Source organism: Hylobates moloch, unplaced genomic scaffold, assembly GCF_009828535.3.
Source record: "Hylobates moloch isolate HMO894 unplaced genomic scaffold, HMol_V3 SCAFFOLD_5, whole genome shotgun sequence".
Lineage (NCBI taxonomy): Eukaryota > Metazoa > Chordata > Mammalia > Primates > Hylobatidae > Hylobates > Hylobates moloch.
This window is the reverse complement of record NW_026652280.1, coordinates 90,235,806-90,255,766: the sequence shown is the minus strand read 5'-3', so window position 1 is coordinate 90,255,766 and position 19,961 is coordinate 90,235,806. Positions and strand designations below refer to the sequence as shown.

The 19,961-nt window shown below is 50.4% G+C and overlaps 1 protein-coding gene and 1 long non-coding RNA gene across 5 annotated transcripts in view; both read right to left on the bottom strand.

Moving 5' to 3' along the window:
- NADSYN1 (NAD synthetase 1) overlaps positions 1 to 15,235 on the bottom strand; it is a 44,180-nt gene extending 28,945 nt beyond the window's left edge. For all 4 annotated transcript variants that reach the window (XR_009213584.1, XM_032153765.2, XM_058439057.1 and 1 more), the window contains exons 1-6: positions 15,031 to 15,235; positions 13,279 to 13,339; positions 9,903 to 10,019; positions 4,747 to 4,800; positions 4,082 to 4,171; positions 456 to 507 (exon numbers count right to left, since the gene is read on the bottom strand). Coding sequence is in view for 3 of the 4 variants with exons in the window: in XM_032153765.2 (XP_032009656.1) it covers positions 456 to 507; positions 4,082 to 4,171; positions 4,747 to 4,800; positions 9,903 to 10,019; positions 13,279 to 13,339; positions 15,031 to 15,115 (459 nt within the window). In the remaining variant the exon portion in view is untranslated. The remainder of the gene's footprint in view (positions 1 to 455; positions 508 to 4,081; positions 4,172 to 4,746; positions 4,801 to 9,902; positions 10,020 to 13,278; positions 13,340 to 15,030) is intronic.
- A 1,074-nt stretch (positions 15,236 to 16,309) lies between these two features.
- Positions 16,310 to 19,889, bottom strand: LOC131383611 (uncharacterized). Its single transcript, XR_009213767.1, has 2 exons — positions 19,608 to 19,889; positions 16,310 to 16,758 (listed from the first exon to the last, which is right to left on the bottom strand). It is a non-coding gene; the product is annotated as an uncharacterized LOC131383611 (long non-coding RNA).
- Between the last annotated feature and the right edge of the window lie 72 nt (positions 19,890 to 19,961).

Sequence of the window (19,961 nt, the reverse complement as noted above, 5' to 3'; positions counted from 1 at the left end):
AGCAGCTGCTGCCCTGTGCTGATGAAGCCCGGCCCCCACTCCCAGCCACAAGGCAGTGGCTGAGAGTGGACACCAGGGCGCCTTCCCTTAGAATTCAAAATTGAGAGTAGGGCATTTTGCTGTCGGTCTAGATAACAAATGTCAGAACATAGCCCCTGGGAGTGGAGAAGGCTGTCTTCTGCCACAAGGAGGAAATGGAAGAGGAGGAAGCCAGTGTGAGCGGGGGAAGGGAGGAAAAGCAGCCCCAAGGCAAGGAGGAGCCGCCCTGGCTGCTGCCTGGCCCCCACCGCCCCCCCTCGCTGTAGGAACCTGCCTCCTTTTCCTGTTTCGGACCTGTGCGCACTGTGGTGCCTTCCGTTACCTGGATCCCAAAGGGTTCCCGCCCCACCCGGTCCACTGTTGGCCGAGAACAGCGACAACCGACTGAAAAACGGGCTTCACCCCCAGGGACTCACCTGCTTTGTCAGGTCCTGTATCATCCGAGGCAGAAAGTACTCCTCTGTGTGCCTGGAGAGGAAAACATCGAGGACCTGAGGATGAGCGTCTCAGGACAAATGAGGAATGGCAGCTACATTCAAACAAAACTCCAACTGAACCCTCCCAACTGATGAACTGGCAAAGGAACTGCCAAGTGTTCCCCCCAGTGCAATAAACAATCGCGTTCAGGTAAAAAGAAAAGAGTATGAAGGTGGCTTGAGGAGACTACGTGACATGGTGGTGGGCTGGGCTCTCCGAGCAGCGGGCTGCCTCAGTTTCCCCACACGCTCATGTTCTTTTCTGAGACGTGTCACAGGGGATTTGCTGAGAACTGGCCACACTGCCCCATGGAGAAATCTGGGTGGAATTCCTGATCGCTGTTACTGAATCAGAAAAATTGTGTGGCGTTAACCCGAAACACAATGATAAACCCGTATCATCCCTGGAATAAAATGATGCTCTCAATTCAAGAAATCAGGAGGAGGGTTTAATACCAACTTTAGCGCAAGGTGTCCCAAGAAGCTCCACCAAGAGGTGGAATCTTCAAAATAGACGGTTCACGCATTTGACTTCCAAAAGGCTGTTACGAGATGCACCACTCAGACCTGCAAGTAACTCTGTTTCCTTTTTGTTTTCTTAGAATTCCCAGGAGCCTTCTGGGCATGGTTTTAGTAGTTCTCTTTACTTAAGAAATGTTAAAAGTTGAGAAACTGAGTCAATGATGTCTTTCCCCCTCATTCACTTAGGGAACGGGGACATGAAGATATCCTACAGAACTACAAGCTGCCTCGCCATTCCATATTGAGCACTCCATTCACCCTCTGTAGCCTGTTGACGGCGATGCTGCTGCACTGAAATGCATTTTAAATGCGGGAACCATCCAAACATCTCTCCCTTCATCTGCACCTTTCCCTCAACTCATGCAAAGATGCCCTGGGCACCAGACCAAAGACCCAGCAGGACAGGCATGCACCCGGCCTTGCTCCTCACTGCAGCTGTGCTCCACGGCCAGCGCACACCTTGAGGATGGCTCTCTGCAGGCAAGGACCAGGCCTTAGTTATGTTTTCCTAAGAGGACCTGGAACCTGGAATGGCTCCTTGAGCCTGCCAAGTACTCTTTACTAAAGCAGGGGCATGGTGAACATGATCATTTCTTGTCATCATTCGGCACAGCTCCCAGAGAACTAGAAACCTCAGCTTTCTCTAAGTGAATCAAAATGTACAGTTGCTTCTGGTGGGCTCCAGCCTCACCTTCCTGCCACTCCTTCCATGGGGATGAAAGGAATACCATCCCAGAGGGCCCAGTGTGACACCTGACACCGAGGCGTTCATGAGACGAATGGGGAAGAAGGAACAGGAGCCCCACACTTATGCTCTGAAATCCTAGAGACAACATCAACTGATAAAAGTTCTCAACAAAAGCACAAATAAATAACAGGAGATAAGTTTACAACTAAGAAAAGAATTTGAAGTCTTAAAATACTTGCAGATAAGAAAAACAAAGCACAGGATAGAGCCCCGTGAAGAGCACTGCAGAGAAGACAAATTCAGGGGAATCAAACTGCCAGAAAAAAATGCAAATAAACGAAGACAGTGATGGTTAGAAAGAAGATGAAAGATAAGGCAGGCAGACACAGACATGTCACTTGCCAGCCATCAAGGTTCCTGAAGAACAGAATGGAAGCAAAAGAACGAAAGCCTTTGGAAGCAGAAAATAGGTAAACTTTCCTGAAAGAAGAAGACCTGAATGTGAAGTCAAAAAACCTTCCCGGGTATCATAAAAAAGAGGAGAATCCCCAAGCCATTTGCTGGAGCTACTGAACCTCAAGAATAACAGAGACATCCCACAGGCACCTAAGCAGGAAAAGCTGGCTCCTGCAGAAGTGCTAAAATCTGGTTGGCCACAGACTTCCTTCATGGATTCGTTTTATTGCAAAATATGTTATGCAAAAGAGTACAAGGGCACACGTGTAATTAAAGGATGTTAAAATAAGCCCAGTGCACACAGTACCCAGGTGAAGGAGCAGAGCATCGCCTGGACCTCCCAGCCCCCAGCGTGCGCTGCTCTCTGCTTGGAAGTGCTCCCTGCATCAAATCTTGCCTGTCTTTGTCCTTCAACCCAGGAACGTGTCCTTAAGGCACAGATCACTCATGCCCCCAGGTGCGCTGATATGGTCTGGCTGTGTCCCCACCCAAATCTCATCTTGAATCATAGCTCCTGTAATTCCCACATGTTGTGGGAAGGACCTGGTGGGAGATAATTGAATCATGTGGCAGATTCCCCCATACCGTTCTCACCACAGTAAGTCTTAGGAGATCTGATGCTTTTACAATGGGTTTCTCTTTTTGCTGGGCTCTCATTCTCTCTTGTCTGCCGCTATGTAAGACACGCCTTTCACTTTCTGCCGTGATTGTGAGGCCTCCCCAGCCACATGGAACTGTGAGTTTATTAAAGCTCTTTTTCTTTACAAATTACCCAGTCTTGGGTATGTCTTTATCAGCTGCATGAAAACGGACTAACACACATCTTTTTTTTTTTTTTTTTTTTTCCTGAGACAGGGTCTTGTTCTGTCGTCTGGGCTAGAGTGTAGTGGCACGATCACAGTTTGCTGCAGGCTCAACCTCATGGGCTCAAGTCATCCTCCCACTTCAGCATCCCAGGTAGCTGGTGTTGGGAACAGGCCCCCAAATCTATAAACAAAATCCCACAAAACCCCAAATCTATCAACAAAATCCCACAACTGTCTTGGTAAATTCCTTTACTGCCTGCACCATCGGCCCCAGCTAGTCACTATCTGTGACACTGCTGAGGTAGAATAGGGTCTGGGGGCAGGGAACCTAAGCACTTCCTAGAACTAAATCAAACAGAAAAACCCAGCTCTTTTTTTTTTTTTTTTTTTGAGACGGAGTCTCGCTCTGTCGCCCAGGCTGGAGTGCAGTGGCGCAATCTCGGCTCACTGCAAGCTCTGCCTCCCGGGTTCACACCATTCTCCTGCCTCAGCCTCCCGACTAGCTGGGACTACAGGTGCCCGCCACCACGCCCGGCTAATTTTTTGTATTTTTAGTAGAGATGCGGTTTCACCGTGTTAGCCAGGATGGTCTCAATCTCCTGACATTGTGATCCGCCGGCCTCTGCCTCCCAAAGTGCTGGGATTACAGGCGTGAGCCACCGCGCCCAGCCCAAAACCCCAGCTTTCTAAGAACAAGTAAATAACTTTGTAACTACTTCAGACAGAAAACACCCTCTTTATTTGCATAGTGCATACACCAAGTAAATAACTTTGCAACTTCACTTCAGCCTCTTCATTTTCATGGGGCGCACACCAAGTAACTGATGGGAGGCCTCTAGAGGATATTTAAACCCCAGAACATTGGGTAACCGTGCCCTGAGCCCCTGCTGGGGCCGCTCCCACCCTGTGGAGGAGAATTTCATTTTCAATCAGTTTCTGCTTTGGTTGCTTCATTCTTTTTTTGCTTTGTTTGTGCTTTTTGTCCCATTCTTTGTTGAAAATGTCAAGAACCTGGACACCCTCCACCGGTAGCACTCCCATGATCAGGACCCAAGGCTACACACATCCCAGGGGCAGTCAGGCACCCGACTCACCGACTCCTCGACCACGGGGTGAACCAGCGCAGCTCGCGGTAGTTGCCTTCGTTGGCCAAGGCCATCTTGGGTCTGATGAGCAGGATCTTCCTGCAGACAGGGGAACAGGGCCGTGCACACCAGGCTCCTGAGATGAACATGCCACTGGCGGTGGTCAGTGCCACCGAGGGACAAGGTGATGCCGTGCAGAGTCGGCTTGAGAACAGGGCCCCGAGCAAATCTCTTTCCTTCTCTGGGCTTCCGCTTTCTATGACTCAGGTCCCCATGGCTGCATCCATTCGTGACCGTCAGCGATGAAGCAGCTAAGCCCCAGCAGGTGTGCACCTCCCCAGCAGCTGGTGACCAGGCGCTCCAAGGGAACTTGCTCACCCAGACCGGCTCCCAGGCCATAAGGACCTGTGTCCCCACATCCCCACCCTCTGCATCTCTCTCTTTCTGATACCTGATGATGCCTGTCTCAGTGGTGGCTGAGACCCAGAGAAGCAAAGGCACCCGGATCACCTGCCTGGTGCATTGGCCCTCACTAAGCCCGGGCACTTCCAGAAGCAGCCTCCCAGCAACGGGTCCCCAGGGCACCAGCACAGGTCCTGGCAGCCCTTGGCTGACAGCCAGGGAGAGGCCCCAGTCACCTTCCCGGGGGGCGGGGGGGTGGGCAGGGAGCCTACCTGTTGAGGAATATCACTCTGCAGTTGTAGCGGACGTTTCGATGCATTACAGGCCTGCAGGAGAGAGGGGATGTACACGCATGTCTGCCCGGTTATGAAAACACAGAGCACGTGGAGGCAGCGGCTGCAGCTCTGGAATCATGCATTTTACTTTAATATGAAGCTTCCTCCGATCCCTTCGAAGAACCACAAGGCTCTTCTGTGGCACCCTCAAATCAAAGCTAAAATGAGCCGAGATGGTTCTGCCACCCAGGCGGCACCGACTCTGAGTCTAGAGGAGCTTCTTCTCAATGAAGGGCAAATTCATTCCACCACAGGGTTCTTCCCTCTCCTCCTGGAATGTTCCAGCCTCTGCTGCCTCCTCCCCTTCCCCCTCCAAATTGCCTTGTGCTAACCTGAGGCATCCACTTTTCAGCACCTGTCTGCCCTGAGCTCATTTCCACCCACCCCGCTGCTCCGGGCTGGCCCTTTCTCAGGACTGGGCCTTGGCTTCATGCTCCCATCACCTCGCTGACACCCTATCATCTCCCCCTGCAGATGAAGGGACCACAGCAGGAGAGGCCGGCCTGGCTCGGGGCACTCGAGTAGGGACCAGAGTGATCCGACAGGAGGCTTGGGTCAGAGCAGGGCAGCACAAGGGGAAGATGACCCTCATGGGGATGCCGAGAGGATGCGCTGTTGGAGAGAAGCACAGGCGCCTGCCAGGGGTGTGGATCCGACAGCAAAAAGTGTTTCGGGGGAAGAAAAACCAAACGTGGATGGTGTGGAGTTCCGATTCCAGCCTTGCCACTGGCTAAGTAACCGGTGTGAACCCAAAAGTATCTGAGACAGGTCTCAGTCCATTTAGAACATTTATTTTGCCCAGGTGAAGGACGCACTCCTGACACAGCCCGAGGAGGTCCTAACCACACGTGCCCGTGGTGGTCAGGGCACAGCCTGCTTGTACACATTTCAGGGAGACAGAAGACGTCACTCAATACATACGAGATGGACACTGCTCGAACTGGAAACGTGGGACCAACTCGAGGGGGCCAGGGACGGGCTTCCAGGCCATAGGTGGATTTAAACAGTTCTGATTGGCAATTGGTTGAAAGAGTTATCAATAGAAAGGAATGCCTGGGTTATGATAGTGGGTTGTGGAGACCAAAGTTTTATGATGTAGATGAAACCTCCAAGTAGCAGGCTTCAGAGAGAACAGACTATAAATGTTTCTTATGAGACTTAAGGTCTGTGTTGATGCTCATGCTTGTCGGCTTTTCCAAAAGGGAGGAGGGTAAATGAGGCCTGTCCCACCCCCCATCACCCCCCACTCCCCGTCATGGCCTGAACCAGTCTTTCAGGTTAACCTTGGAGGGCCCCTCCAAGAGAAGCGATTCATTCAAAAGGTTGGGAGGGCCTTAGAATTTTATTTCTGGTTGACACCAGCCTTGATTCTTCCTCCCAAAAATGGGGATGAAAGGGCAAGATGCATGCAGGGGCACCACTGCCCACCCTGGTCCTGGCTGCAGCCACCACGAGTGACTCACTCCATCATGGCTTCTGTTCCTCTCTGATGTGTTCTGGATCCAGGACCCCACCAAATCTCATGTCCAGCTGTAATTCCCAGCATTGGAGGTGGGGCCTGGTAGGGGCAGAGTTCTTATGAATGGGTTGGCACCGTCCCCTTCGTGCTGTTCTCCTGACAGTTAGTGAGTGGGTTCACATGAGATCTGGTCGTTTTAAGAGTGTGTAGTGACTGGGTGCAGTGGCTCACGCCTGTAATCCCAGCACTTTGGGAGGCTGAGGCAGGCGGATCACAAGGTCAGGAGTTCAAGACCAGCTTGACCAATATGATGAAACCCCGTCTCTACTAAAAATATAGAAATTAGCCGGGTGTGGTGGTGCATGCCTGTAGTCCCAGCTACTTGGGAGGTTGAGGCAGGAGAATCACTTGAACCCGGGAGGCAGAGGTTGCAGTGAGCCAAGATCGCACCACTGCACTCCAGACTGCACGACAGAGCGAGACTCTGTCTCAAAAAGAAATAAATAAATAAAAATAAAAAAGTGTGTAGCACCTCACCCCTCTCTCTCTTGCTCCTGTTCTTGCCATGGAAGATGCCTGACGAACACAAACTTGTTCTCACTTAGACAAAGTGTGCCCAGAGTGTGAGAGAAATAGATGTTTTAAATAAAATACGGGCCCTCCGTGAATATCTGATCTCTAAGTGGAGTAAGCCACTAGAACAAACTCAGAAACAAACTAAAGCAGATCAGGGTGGCGCTTTCACTACGTGACCATTTTACCACTGAACACATAAAACAAAGTCACACACCAAACAACGCACCAGGAAAAGGATTTTTACCTTATGTGGGAATGGACTGACATGTTTCACATATAAAGGACTCAAAATAAATGAGACACAAACAGTTGTAGGCAAAAAACCAGGTAACTCTTGAAGAGTGTTATAAATCACCAAGAAACAAAAAAAGTTCAACTCAGTAAGTGAGCAAAGCAAATAAATAAGACAGTCGTTTTTAAAAAATTATTCACCACTCTGTTTCTTTATTTTGTTTATAAAGGCAGACCCTCGTGGAGCAGAACTAAGGATGGTGCACCTCCAACCACAGAGGGCGGGGACCCAACTCAGCACCCTCTTCCTGGAGGACCGTTTGAAGAAACGATGCAGGATGGAAGTTATCAGTGACATTATGATAAAACTCTTGTTTTGTTCATTGGAGCCTCCAGTCCAGAAAAATGCTAGACTTCAAAAGAAAAAATACCTTCAAATATGATGGTTACCATTTTAAGTGTTAAAAAGTAGAAAAATGAAAAGAGGATGATAAATTCAAAGTCAGCAGAGGAAAAGTTTGAGCAAAAATGAACCAACAAAAAGACAAAACCCAAAAGAACCAGCCTGGGCAACATAGCGAGACCCTGTCCCTATGGAAAAAAAAAAAAAAAAATTAGCCAGGTGTGCTGGTGTGCACCTGTAGTCCCAGGTAGTCAGGAGGCTGAGGCGGACAGATCACTTGAGCCCAGGAGGTCGAGGCTGCAGTGAGCCAGGACTGCACCATGGCACTCCAGCCTGGACAACAGAGTGAGAATCTGTCTCAAACAAACAAAAACAAAAACGAACAAAAAAAAGAAACCCTAATGAGTAGAAAACTTGGTGAAGTGACTAGAGTAAGTCCTTGTGGTCGTCTGACTCTCAGCCCCTCAAAGATGTCCCCATCCTAACTGCTGGAGCCTGCGACTGTTATGATACCTGAGACGTTGCAGGGGTGATGAGGTGACAGACCTTGAGATGGGAGATGATTCTGGACAATCTGGGCCAGCCAGCATAATGGCAAGGGTCCCCATAAAAGGGAGGGTCAGAGGAGGAGCTGCGACAACAGAAGTGGGGGTCGGGGTGACGTCACAGCTGGGAGGGGCCACAGGCCAGGGAAGCTAGAGAAGCAGGGACACAGATCCTCCTGGAGTGTCTCCGGAAGGAACTGGGCTTGCTGCTGACCCACTGACCCCTTGACTTCTGACCTTCAGAACCATTAGATAAAACACTGGTGTTGCTTGTGTGTTTTGTGTCCATGGAAATTCATCATAGCAGCAAAAGGAAACTAAGAGAGTCCACAGGACCAATTAGCATCATCCATGTGAACAGAGCACTAAAATTCCCATCCATGTGCTGCTTAGAAGAGGCCCCACTCCACAAATGTCACGGTGAGGGTCGCACGCAAGTGGCGGGAGAATATGTGCCAGGCAGATGCCAAGGAAGAAGCGACGCCAGATAAGGTGGGGCTGAAGGAGATGTAAAGGACTCCATGCCAGGCTCAGTGACGGGGACGGTGACGCAGGGCATGGCAGACACTAGCAGAACATGTGCAGAGGCCTCCACAGGGGACGGCTATGCAGAGTGCGGCACAGACACCAGCAGAGCATGTGCGGAGGCCTCCATAGGGGACCAGCTGTGTAGGGCACAGCACAGACACCAGCAGAGCGTGTGCAGAGGCCTCCATGGGGACAGCTATGCAGAGTGCGGCACAGACACCAGCACAGCACGTGCAGAGTTCTCCATAGGGGATGGCTATGCAGAGTGCGGCACAGACACCAGCAGAGCGCACACAGAGGCCTCCACTGGGGACGGTTATGCAGGGCACAGCACAGACACCAGCACAGTGCACGCAGAGGCCTCCATAGGGGACCACCTATGAAGAGTGCAGCACAGACACCAGCACGGCATCCTCCACAGGGAGCCGGCTATTCAAAGCAGGGCGCAGACACCAGTGCAGTACGTGCAGAGGCCTCCACAGGGGACCGGTTATGCAGGGCACAGCACAGACACCAGCACAGCACACACAGAGGCCTCCATAGGGGCGGCTATGCAGGGACAGCAAAGACACCAGCACAGCACGAGCAGAGTCCTCCATAGGGGACTGGCTATGCATGGCACAGCACAGACACCAGCACAGAGCGTGCAGAGGCCTCCACAGGCGACAGCTATGTAGAGTGCACCACAGACACTAGCACAGTGCACAGAGAGGCCTCCATGGGGGTGGCTATGCAGGGACAGCACAGACACCAGCACAACGCGAGCAGAGGCCTCCATAGGGACTGGCTATGCAGGGACAGCACAGACACCAGCACAGTGCGAGCAGAGTCCTCCATAGGGGACCGGCTATGCAGGGCACAGCACAGACACCAGCATGGAACATGCAGAGGCCTCTATAGGGACCGGCTATGCAGGGCACAGCACAGACACCAGCATGGAACATGCAGAAGCCTTCCTTGTGGAGCTACACATATGCAGCCTAGGACACGGGAACCATGTGGCGACATGTGGACATGGAACGAGCCCCAGGGCTCCCCGTGATGTGAGTCAAGCTCTCCACACGGGATGGGGTGAATGCTGCATTCCCCTTTGTGCAGAGTCTGCTGATGTGTGCACAGGACTTTCTGGAAGAACTGACACATCCTGCTTCCAGGAGCTCCCTCCTTGCAGGGGAAATGAGGTGGCTTATGGGGCTGAGATAGGAACAAAACCCACTTTTCAAGCATAAGGCCTTTGGTATCCCTGGACACGTGGACGTTCCACACCCTGGATGGAGGCCAGTTGGGTGGGTCACGCCCTTGAGCTTGCCTTTGTCCCGGGCTTGCCCTTCCACACTCACACTGGACTTACATCCCCACGTCGCAGATGATGTCCTGAGTGACGGGAGACTCCAGAAGAGCCGCTAGGACTTGAAACGAGTGCAAGAGGGTGTCCGACTCGTAATAATGATCCCAACATCCGTAGCCACTGCAGAGACAGTGAGAAGGTGAGCTCTAGAAACAACTCAGGTGAGTGGGGAGGGGCAGGGCCTGTGGGCCAGTCCAGTCTGAACGTGCCTAGGGGCTGGGGCTCAGGTGTTTTCTCAAAGCCTTCCAGGTGATTCCAGTGAGCAGCCAGCATAAGACCCACTGCCACAGCCAGATGCGCTTTACTGAAAATGAAGAGCACGGCCCCTGCTCCTCTCTCTGAGTTTTAAGTTACTACAAAAAAACTCTCTCTCATATGAGGAAGTGCCTGCCCCTGGGTTTCCTTGTAACTGTTAATGTGGCCCAAATGACACTGATCTACAAGAGAAGAACCTCAAAGAAACAAAGCTGGACCCACAGAAATCCATTCTTCGGCAAAGAAGATCACTAATAACTATTCAGAAAAACCACCCACAAAGCTGCCCCTGCATTTCTTGCTACAGATGTTTGTAGTCGGCTGAATGATAAACCCCAAAAAGGTCTGTCCACACCCCAACCTTAGAAACTTGCGAAGGTGACCTTATTTTAGGAGAAGAGTCTGCTGATGTAACTGAATTAAGTATCCCAAGATGAGATCACCCTGGCTTTTGCAGGTGGGCCTAAATCCAATGACAAGTGTCCTTGTAAGAGAAAGGAAAGGAGAGACAGGGAGAACAGAAGGAGGCAATGTGAGGATGGAGGCAGAGATGGGAGCAATGAGGCCACAAGCCAAGGAGCACCTGGAACCACCAGGAGCTAGGAAAGGCACGAGGGACCCTCCCCAAGAGCCTCTAGAGGGAGCCAGACCCTGCTGCCATCCTGATTTTGGACTTCTGGCTTCCTGAACTGTGAGAGAATAAATTTCTGTTGCTTTAAGCCTCTAGTTTGTTTCTATCTGTTTCGGCAGCCACAGGAATTAATTCAATAATCCGTGGTGTCATTAAATGCAAAGGTTGGGCTTCTTAGTATTGGGGTTCCCATAATAAAACATAGAGTATTTGTAGAACACTTATAACTCTTCAAGAAGTTCTCCTTTCTACTACACATCAGCCTGGAAGGCACACTTCAAATGCCCAGCAAACCTCGCACACACCTGCATAAACGCCAAAACCAGCAATTGTGATTTTCAGTATCTGGGAAAGCACTGCTCTCTGCCTTGGCTCTGCTAAGAGGAAAAGCCCAGTTCTCAGATAGAAAAGGCATCCACGAGATGCCTCAGTAGGGAATGGAGTCCTGAGATGTCCTTTCTCCTCCAACGGATCCGTTTCGTGGGTTTTCATGCCCTGTTGGCATCCTGGCCCACATGTGAAACCAAATAACGTTATAACACCACACGTCCCGCTGCATGGCATCCAGTGTCCAGGGGCCTCTCACCCCTTCGGCAGGTCAGCAGCTGGAGGAACAGTTTATCGCAGGGGCTGGTCCTGGGGCCATTTGGGTGGTAGCCTTCCCTTTCCAAAGCTTCCAGCACTGGCTCAAAGGAAACAGCTGACTTTTCTAGGTGAGAGGGTCTCTGGTCCATGAGTCAGCCTCCTCTAGGGCCACTGGGCCCTCCCTGTGTATCAGGTGCTGGACCTCTAACCAGTAAGAACAAGAGGCGGTGTGCTCAGTGATGTCCCTCCTCTCCTGCCTCGGTTTCCTCTCTGTAAGTTGTTGGAATATTTCACAGGAGCCTGCTCAGCAGGTTGTGAGCTATGTGGAGACCTGCTCAGCTGGGCCCCTGTCCCTGCTGGATGCAAATATTCCATCCCAGGGGCCTTTCATTAGACATCCTCCCACTTTTAAAATGAAACAGGTCCATATTTGAAGGAAAGACAGAGGTGGATGTAACTTTTATAGAAGAGACAGACTAGGATGAAGAAAGAAAAGAAGACATCAACTCTAAGCATCTGGCAACATCAGGCCGGGGGACTGGGCTGTCACCACTGCAGCTCCTCCAGGGCGAGCAGCAGACAGGACATGAGGATCAGGCCCCCGACCAGCCCAGGAGAGGTCAGGCTCATGAGACGATCAGACCTTGAGTCCAGCCCAGGAGAGGATCTGGCCACGGGGCCAGGAGAGGATCGAAGCTTTATGATCTCAGACAACCCAGAACCCTAGATCCCTTGGCACTTAGGTGAAGAATTTCTTAAAGAATCAATCAAATGAAGACAAATTAAAGAACAAAGTAAACATTCTTGGATATTATGGGAGAAACAGCCCTATCTGAAGGTGGTATTCTAAGGAGAGAAATCAACCTAATGAAGGAAAGGAACTTGGAAGGACTTAGAGAAAGATGCCTCTCGACTCACACAAAACCTCCTAAGAGAAGACAGTTCCTGCTTACTCTAAGTCCAGGAGCAAGAACACACACTAAGGCAGGGGGCAAAGACTGAAGAGGGACTTCCAGATTCCACTACGGGTCAGGGGCCTAAAGACCAAAGGGAAACTAGCAGAGCACAGATGGCAGCTGACATCCAAAATGAGGAAGGACTATCGCTTACAAGAGACTTATAATGTGGCTACTCATTGTGTTTTGTTTTTTTTTTTTTTTGAAGGGACAAGAAGGGAAATAAGCAATCCGTTTTCCTGATTTTTACAAAAAGGTATATAAAAAACGATGACCTATGCTTGCTTGTGGAAAGATTCTGAGATCACGGAATGAAAACCTGGGAAGATGTCTTGGTCCTTCAGGCTGCTATAACAAAACACCTTGGACTGGGTAATTTATAAACAGCAGAAATGTATTGCTCACAGTTCTGGAGGCTGGGAAGCCCACAATCAAGGTGCTGGCAGACTTGGTATCTGGTGAGGACTGGTTCTCTCCTTCTGTGTCCTCACATGGTAGAAGGGGCCAACAAGCTCCTTTGGGTCTCTCTTGTAAGGGCACTAATCCCATTCATGAAGGATCCACCCTCATGACCCAATCACCTGCCAAAGGCCTCATCTCTTAATTCCATCACCTGGGGGTTAGGTCTCAACATATGAATTTTGCGGGGACGCAAACATTCAGACCACAGCAAAAGGGCAGTGGTAACACAGAAGCAGCCCAATTTTGAAATTGGCCTTAATCTGGTAAAAGTCAGTTCTTTTAATTACTTAACATGGGAATCTAGACTTATTCAGCCTCCCTGGGCCTGCCCTTGCTCAGGTGTTCAATGGCATTAACCAGGCCCAACAGTGGGTGTGGCGTGTCCACAGCTCTCAGGACTGTCCCTGCTCCTTCCTTGCCTTCTCAGCTGGGGAAAACTGATGCTGGCATCGCTAGCTGACCACCCCAGGGTGTCTGTGTCTGTTCTCACCATATTTCCAGCTCTGGTCCAAGCCTGTATCTTGCTCCTCTGTTTTTGGCAATTTCAATACCTATAAGTACAGAGAGAAAAAGAAAATGGAGCAATTTCAGCACCTATACATTCAAAGACAGATGAAACAACCTGCTGCAGTAGGTAGGATAAAAACAAAAAAACAACAAACAAAAATGCTCTGTGCCTTCTTGTTGACAGCCTGGCAGCAGAGGGCAGCATACACCTGTATACACCTGTATACACATGAGTATGCCTGCACCTGCTTATACTTGCATATACCTGCTTATATCTGCAGGAAATGAGAAACAGGGAGGGCTTACAGGGCTGACCCTTAGCACCATGGAGGAGGCGGAGGAAGAGGAAGAAGTCACACCCTGGTAGTTTATTAACAAGGAAATGCCCAACACCATCTAGAGGAAAAAGGACTTGGAGGATTACGATCCAGCAGTGGTGCCACTGTCAGGCACCATCAGCTTACTGGTCTTGGGCAGCAGCTTCTAACAAGCACCTAGGGAGGAGACACTGGCAGAGTAGAGACTTAGCTCTGGCCACCCAGCCCTCTTCAGTCCAACTGGATTTGCTCTAAGCAAATGAGGTGAAAGCAGGTTGATATTAAAAAATGAAAAATAAAAAACCACCAGCTGCGGTGGCTCATGCCTGGAATCCCAGCACTTTGGGAGGCCAAGGCAGGTGGATGACTTGAGGTCAGGAGTTCGAGGCCAGCCTGGCCAACATGGTGAAACCTCGTCTCTACTAAAAATACAGAAATTGGCCATGCATGGTGGCAGACGCCTGTAATCCCAGCTACTCAGGAGGCTGAGGCAGGAGAATCGCTTGAGCCCAGGAGGCAGAGACGGCAGTAAGCCAAGACGGCACCACTGCACTCCAGCCTGGGCAACAGAGTGAGAGTCCATGTCAAATAATAATAATCAAAATAATCATCCACAGCACATACTGATTAGATACCATCTCTTGAAACATTCTGTTTCTATTGTTCCTGACAAAGGCTCTTGCAGTCAGCAGACCAGTGCAAGACAAGCTGCAACCTGACTACACCTGCAGGCTTGCCCATTTAGGTGCAGGTATAATAGTTTAACTTTTCATCCTCCACGGTGCGTCCCTATGAACGAAAATTAGATGGTGACCTTTCAACAACCACACCCTATCTTCGAGGCCACCACGCCCAGCTGACTTTTGTATTTTTAGTAGAGACGGGGTTTCACCATGTTGGCCAGGCTGGTCTTGAACTCCTGACCTCAGGTGATTTCCAACCCCCGGCCCCCCCAAAGTGCTGGGATGACAGGCGTCTTTTTCTACTTCCCTTTCTGGGACGCCTTCTCCCAATGCCCACCCACCAGGAAGGCCCACGGGGCCAGAGACCATCAATCTCTGGTTTCTGCACACCATCCCTGCCAGTGGGCAGCCATTCTGTCCAACTTAGATATCTCTGAGAATGGGCAGCTCAGCCCCAGCCACGGGACCCCAGAGATATCAGAACACGGGTCCATCCCCAGGCCCCCCGCCTAAACCGCCAGACTTTTCTTAACCGTGCCTTGTATATCGCTTGTCCCCAGGAACTATAAACACTCACTTCCCGACGAGGACCTGAGCACGTACCATTGGCGGGGTCATTGCCCATTATCTCACCTGATCCCATGCCCAGGGCCGCGAGTTTCCCAGGGCAAGGCTGTGAGCACGCCACGGGCAAGCCTGGGCCCAGCCACAGTGCCCCCGCCGCCCCAGACTCACTCTTTAAAATCCTTTGCAAATTGCCCTCGAAGTCCAGGGCCCACTGGTTGAGTGCGCAGGTGGCCACGGTCACCTTCCGGCCCATCCTGGCCGCAGTCGCTTGGGCAGGAGGCCAGCGGGGGACAGCAAGACCCAGGTCCCAGCGAGGTAGGCGGCTCGGGCGCCGGACCTTCCGGGTTTCCCGGCCCCCGTCCCCTCCCCCTCCCCTCCCCGTCCCCTCCCCGTCCCCTCCCCGCCCCCTCCCCGCCCCCTCCCCGCCCATCCGTTGAGGCTCCGGCCAAGGAGAACCGCGGCGTCAGGCCCTGCCTACGGATCGCCCCGCCCCGTCTGCGGAGCTCAGGACCGCGCCTGCGCAGCGAGGTGGCCGCAGAGTTCGCGGCACCGCGAAGGGCCCCGCCCCCGCCCCGGCTCCACCCACGTCCCGGGCCCCGGCCCCGCCCCGGCCCTCGCGGGTAAACCCGTCCAGGCGCACAGGTGCAGGGGGCTCGCCGCCCAGCTGCAGCACCCCTCCATTTTATCCCACACCGCCACCCCACAACCAGCTTAGCCATGTTTTATTTTAATACGGCATGAAACGTTCCAAATACACCAAAAGTGGAGAGTACGGTAGGAGCGCTCCATCGTGCCCGCGGGACAGCAGACGATAGCAATCGAGTCTCCGTGCTGGGAATCCCGCCTCCCTGGGCGGATGGCGCTGAATTCTTGGGAACCCTCTCCTGCCCCTTTCACTCCTGTACCACGTGTGTAAGTAGCGCAGGTAGCGCACTGCTTGCCTTTTCTGAAACTACAGGAACTGCACTTGAATGTGCTTCTGCAACTTGATTTTTTCCCCTGTAATATGAGATACGTTCTTTTAATTATTTTTCTGCAGTTTGGTATTCCACTGTAGGAATAAAGCAGGTTTATTCAATAGCGGATGGGCATTGAAGTTATTAGCAGCGTTTTGCCAACAGACGCACGCACACAGGCACTGCTGCAATTTCCTTTCCGGCAAGGTTTCCTCCATGGCCTCGTTCCGCCAGTTCCTGCAGCAGCTTTGCAGAGTAGTAGGGTTCGTGCTGTTTGACTTTACTAATATTGCCAAGTCTCTTCTCCAGGGCGCTTGCACCGATTCACTACCAGCGGTTTCTCACTTTTTATTTTTTCACATTTCCTCTTTAGTCCACCCACGGTAGAATCCATTTTTCCCGCATATAAATAACTGCCTCACCATCCTTGCTTGAAGAGGCCATCCTTCCTTCTGTCATTCATGTTAGTTTAAAAACACACAATTTACAAATTTGGAAAAAGAGAAGGCTTTATTTCTTGTAAACGGTTGTAGCCTGCAAGGTGGCGGCCATCTGTCTGAGGCTGGGAATCTGTCTCCAGCCAAGGCCAGAGACAGGCACTTCCAAGGAGGAGGGGTTGGGGCAGGAGCGCTATGCTGAAGGGATTGGCTAAACATACATATTCAACAGGTTACAGGAGGAGCTATGAATATTCATGAAGGTGGTCCTGACACATGCCCTCTTATTGAGCAAAGCATGTAATATATGAACCATGTTCACTTTGGGGTGGAGACTTAACATTTACACATCTTACAATTAGGGCCTTTATGGCAAAAAGGTCTTTTCAAGACACAGAGGCATGCAGGTGTATCATCTCTCTCTATAAACGGGTCAGCTGGTCGGCGGGGTCAGCTGGTCGGCGGGGTCAGCTGGTCGGCGGGGTCAGCTGGTCGGTGGTCTCCTATCAGGAGAAAGTCACTGAAATCAGTCTCTTGTCCAATCATAGCTGTTATGGCTGGTGAAACAGTGTCAGTCGGCACCTAGTGGAGCTGCAATTGTTTTAATATTGCCTATCCCAAGACTAGTGTGTGTTTGGCTAATAGAGAAACAGAAAGCCTTGTGGCCGTTAGAACATAGTTTATTCTCTAAGTGTGGGGTGCCTTACTTACCCTCGCCTAGCATGGCTTCGGGTCCTGTTTATAATTTGGTATCTTATTGCCACAGAGTCTATTCTGTCAGTCTTACGATCTCTGTTTTAACATGAATGCTGGCCAGTTGTGGTGTCCAAACTCTAAAACAGGGGACTATTACCAGGCGCGCCTGACCTCCCATCCCGTCATATCTGGGAACTCAGTGTTAAGATTTTTCTGGTGTCCCCTTGGTCAGGAGAAGGTCCCTTTGGTCAATGGGGGGCTTAGCATTGTATTTTTAGCTTATGTACATATACCCGTTTTCACATTTTGAATCACTTTTTTCCTGCCTATAAAGTAATGCTTGTTCATGACAATTTGGAAACTCCACAAAAGCACCAGAATGTTATACATGCTAACTTATTTAATCCTCACAGTAGTTTTCATGCTTCTGAAATCCACACCATCTGCTCAAATTATCTCCTGCCAACAATGGCTGATGCTAGGACTGGGCAGAGAAGGGGAGGATCCTTGAACATCTGGTTGTCCCAGAAAATAAGTACTCAAAGGATGGTAGGGACATGTCATTTGAAAAAAGAAGCCAATTTGAAGGGGCTCCCGTTAGCCAAATACAGGACAATACAGTAAGGATCATAACTCAGTCAGCTAAATCCATTAGGGCATACTGATAAAAAATAAATCAAAGAGGAAATCCCTACAGAAGAATGCTTGCTAATAAATAAATTATTAATAAATGTTGAGGGAATGATAAAATTAGAAAATTAACACTTTGTCCCAAGAAATATGGGATTCATGCAAGAGTCCTCATTAAATGCTAGTTCACTGGGTGAAATGTCATTTGGGAACAGCATATTTACAGTCTCAAAGTATCGCTGCACCAATTACTCATTAATAACAAAAGGAAAACTGGAGACTTCTGGCAGAAACCACTGAGCCCCACTATCAATCATGGAGCACAGTGATATGTTGTCTTAAAAAAGAAAATTTTAAGACTCTAGAAATTTATTATGTCAACTTGGGCAGCAGCAAGATCTTGTCTTTAAATAAATAAATAAAAATAAATAAATTTATTATGTCAAGAGGGAAGTTAAGTCCTAGAAACTGGGTCACATAGCATGTTTGCAATTTTGTCTTTTAGATTATAGGCTAATGTTTTTCTTTATCATTTATTTATGTTTTATAAATGACTAGGAGAGACCACAGACCATGCCTCCTCCCCTTTTAATTACTGATCTTTATTATAGATTGTCTCTTATTATCCCGTACTTAGACCAGACTCCTACATATTCAGTGTAAAATGTTAAATATACCTTCCCCCCAAAAAAGACCACCTCAACTGGTCAGATTATAACTTTATGCATAAAAAGATGTTAAAATTCTGTTAAACTTCCCTAAAATTTGTCTACATAAATGATCCCAAACATCTACACTTTGAAACACTGATTTCCATTCTTTAAAATCTGTGCTTCCCAGGCAGCCTGTCCTCAAACTTTATACACTTAAATAAACTCTCTTTAAGCTAAATTCTGACCCGTTTGATTATTTCAGGTTGACAGCCGTCTGACAAGATAAAACATGCTCTATGTAGTATATTATCCTGCCAAAAAAAGTGCATAGCCTGAATGCACAGTGTGGCTCCCTGATTAGATCCTGGGGTTTAAAAAAGGGCTGTAGGGCAGAGCTTCACACCTGCAGTCCCAGCACTGTGGGAGGCCAAGGTGGGTGGATCGCTTGAGTCCAGGAGTTCGAGACCAGCTTGGGTAACATAGTGAGACCCCCCCCAACCCTTCGTCGTCTCTACAAAAAAAAAAAAAAAAAGTAGCATGTGGTGGTGTGCTCCTGTAGTCCCAGCTACTCAGGAGGGTGAGGGAAGAGAATCACTTGAGCCTGGCAGTTCAAGGCTGCAGTGAGCTGCAATCGTGCCACTACATTCCAGCCTGTGTGACAGAGACCTCGTCTCAAAAAAGCAAAACAAAACAACAATAACAAAAGGGCTGTAAAGGGCATTATTGGGACAACCGGGGGAAACCGGAGATGGAGAATAGATGACAGCATTGAACTGACGTGGTCATTGTATTTTGGTAGTATAGGAGGTTCTTGTTCTTAAGGAGTTGGATACCGAAGTATTTGGGAGGGGGGTATCACGGTATCTGCAGCTAATGGTGGGGGCTGAGTGGGGAGGAAAAAAGAAAAATACACATATATAAACAGAGAGGGAGAGAAATGAAACGTGGCCACCTGCTCACCCCTGCTGAATCTAGGAATCTGCGTGTTCACTTTACTTTCAACTCGTTTGTATGCTGAACATTTTTCAAAACAAAAAGGTGCAGGGAAAAAAGAAAACATGATGTCTCTCTGAGGGCCACAGAGACGTGGCAACCAGATCGCTCTGCCAGTAAGTAAGGCCTGTTACCCGAGCAGACACCTTCAGCTGCCCCCACCTCCAGGGCTGCCTCGCCCCAGGTTATGCCCTCGCAACGTGGCCCGTGCGTCCGGCTCGCACTGTGGCTCAGCTTCTCCCTTTGCCTAGTCCTGCTGCTCCGTCCCCTCCCGTCCTCGCACAGGTGTGCCCCCCTAATAAGCAGGCCACCCAGACTCCATCTCGGGTCACTTTGGCGGTCTCCCAGCGGCGAGCCTTCCCTGACACCCATGTGTTTACCTGATCGTTTATGGAGGATCCTCTTCGCCCCGGGACGTGAGCCCTAGGACCAAGGACTGTGTATTTTGCTCCTTGTGGTGCACCGGCGCCTGGACATACGCTCTATCAATGTGCGTCGCGAGCCGCTGAAGCCCCATTTGCGAGGGGGAAACTGAGGCACGATGATCCAGGTGATGAGCGTGGCGCGTTCTCCGCGCGGCCCACGTGGCCACTCCGTCCCGCCCCACCCCCAGCTGGTCCGCTCGGATCTCGAAGAAGCGCGGGAGGCTGCGCCCACCCACTAGGGCCGGGGCGGGGCGGTGGGGCGGTGGGGCGGCAGGGCGGGGCCTGGGCCTTCAATCTCGAGTCCGGCCG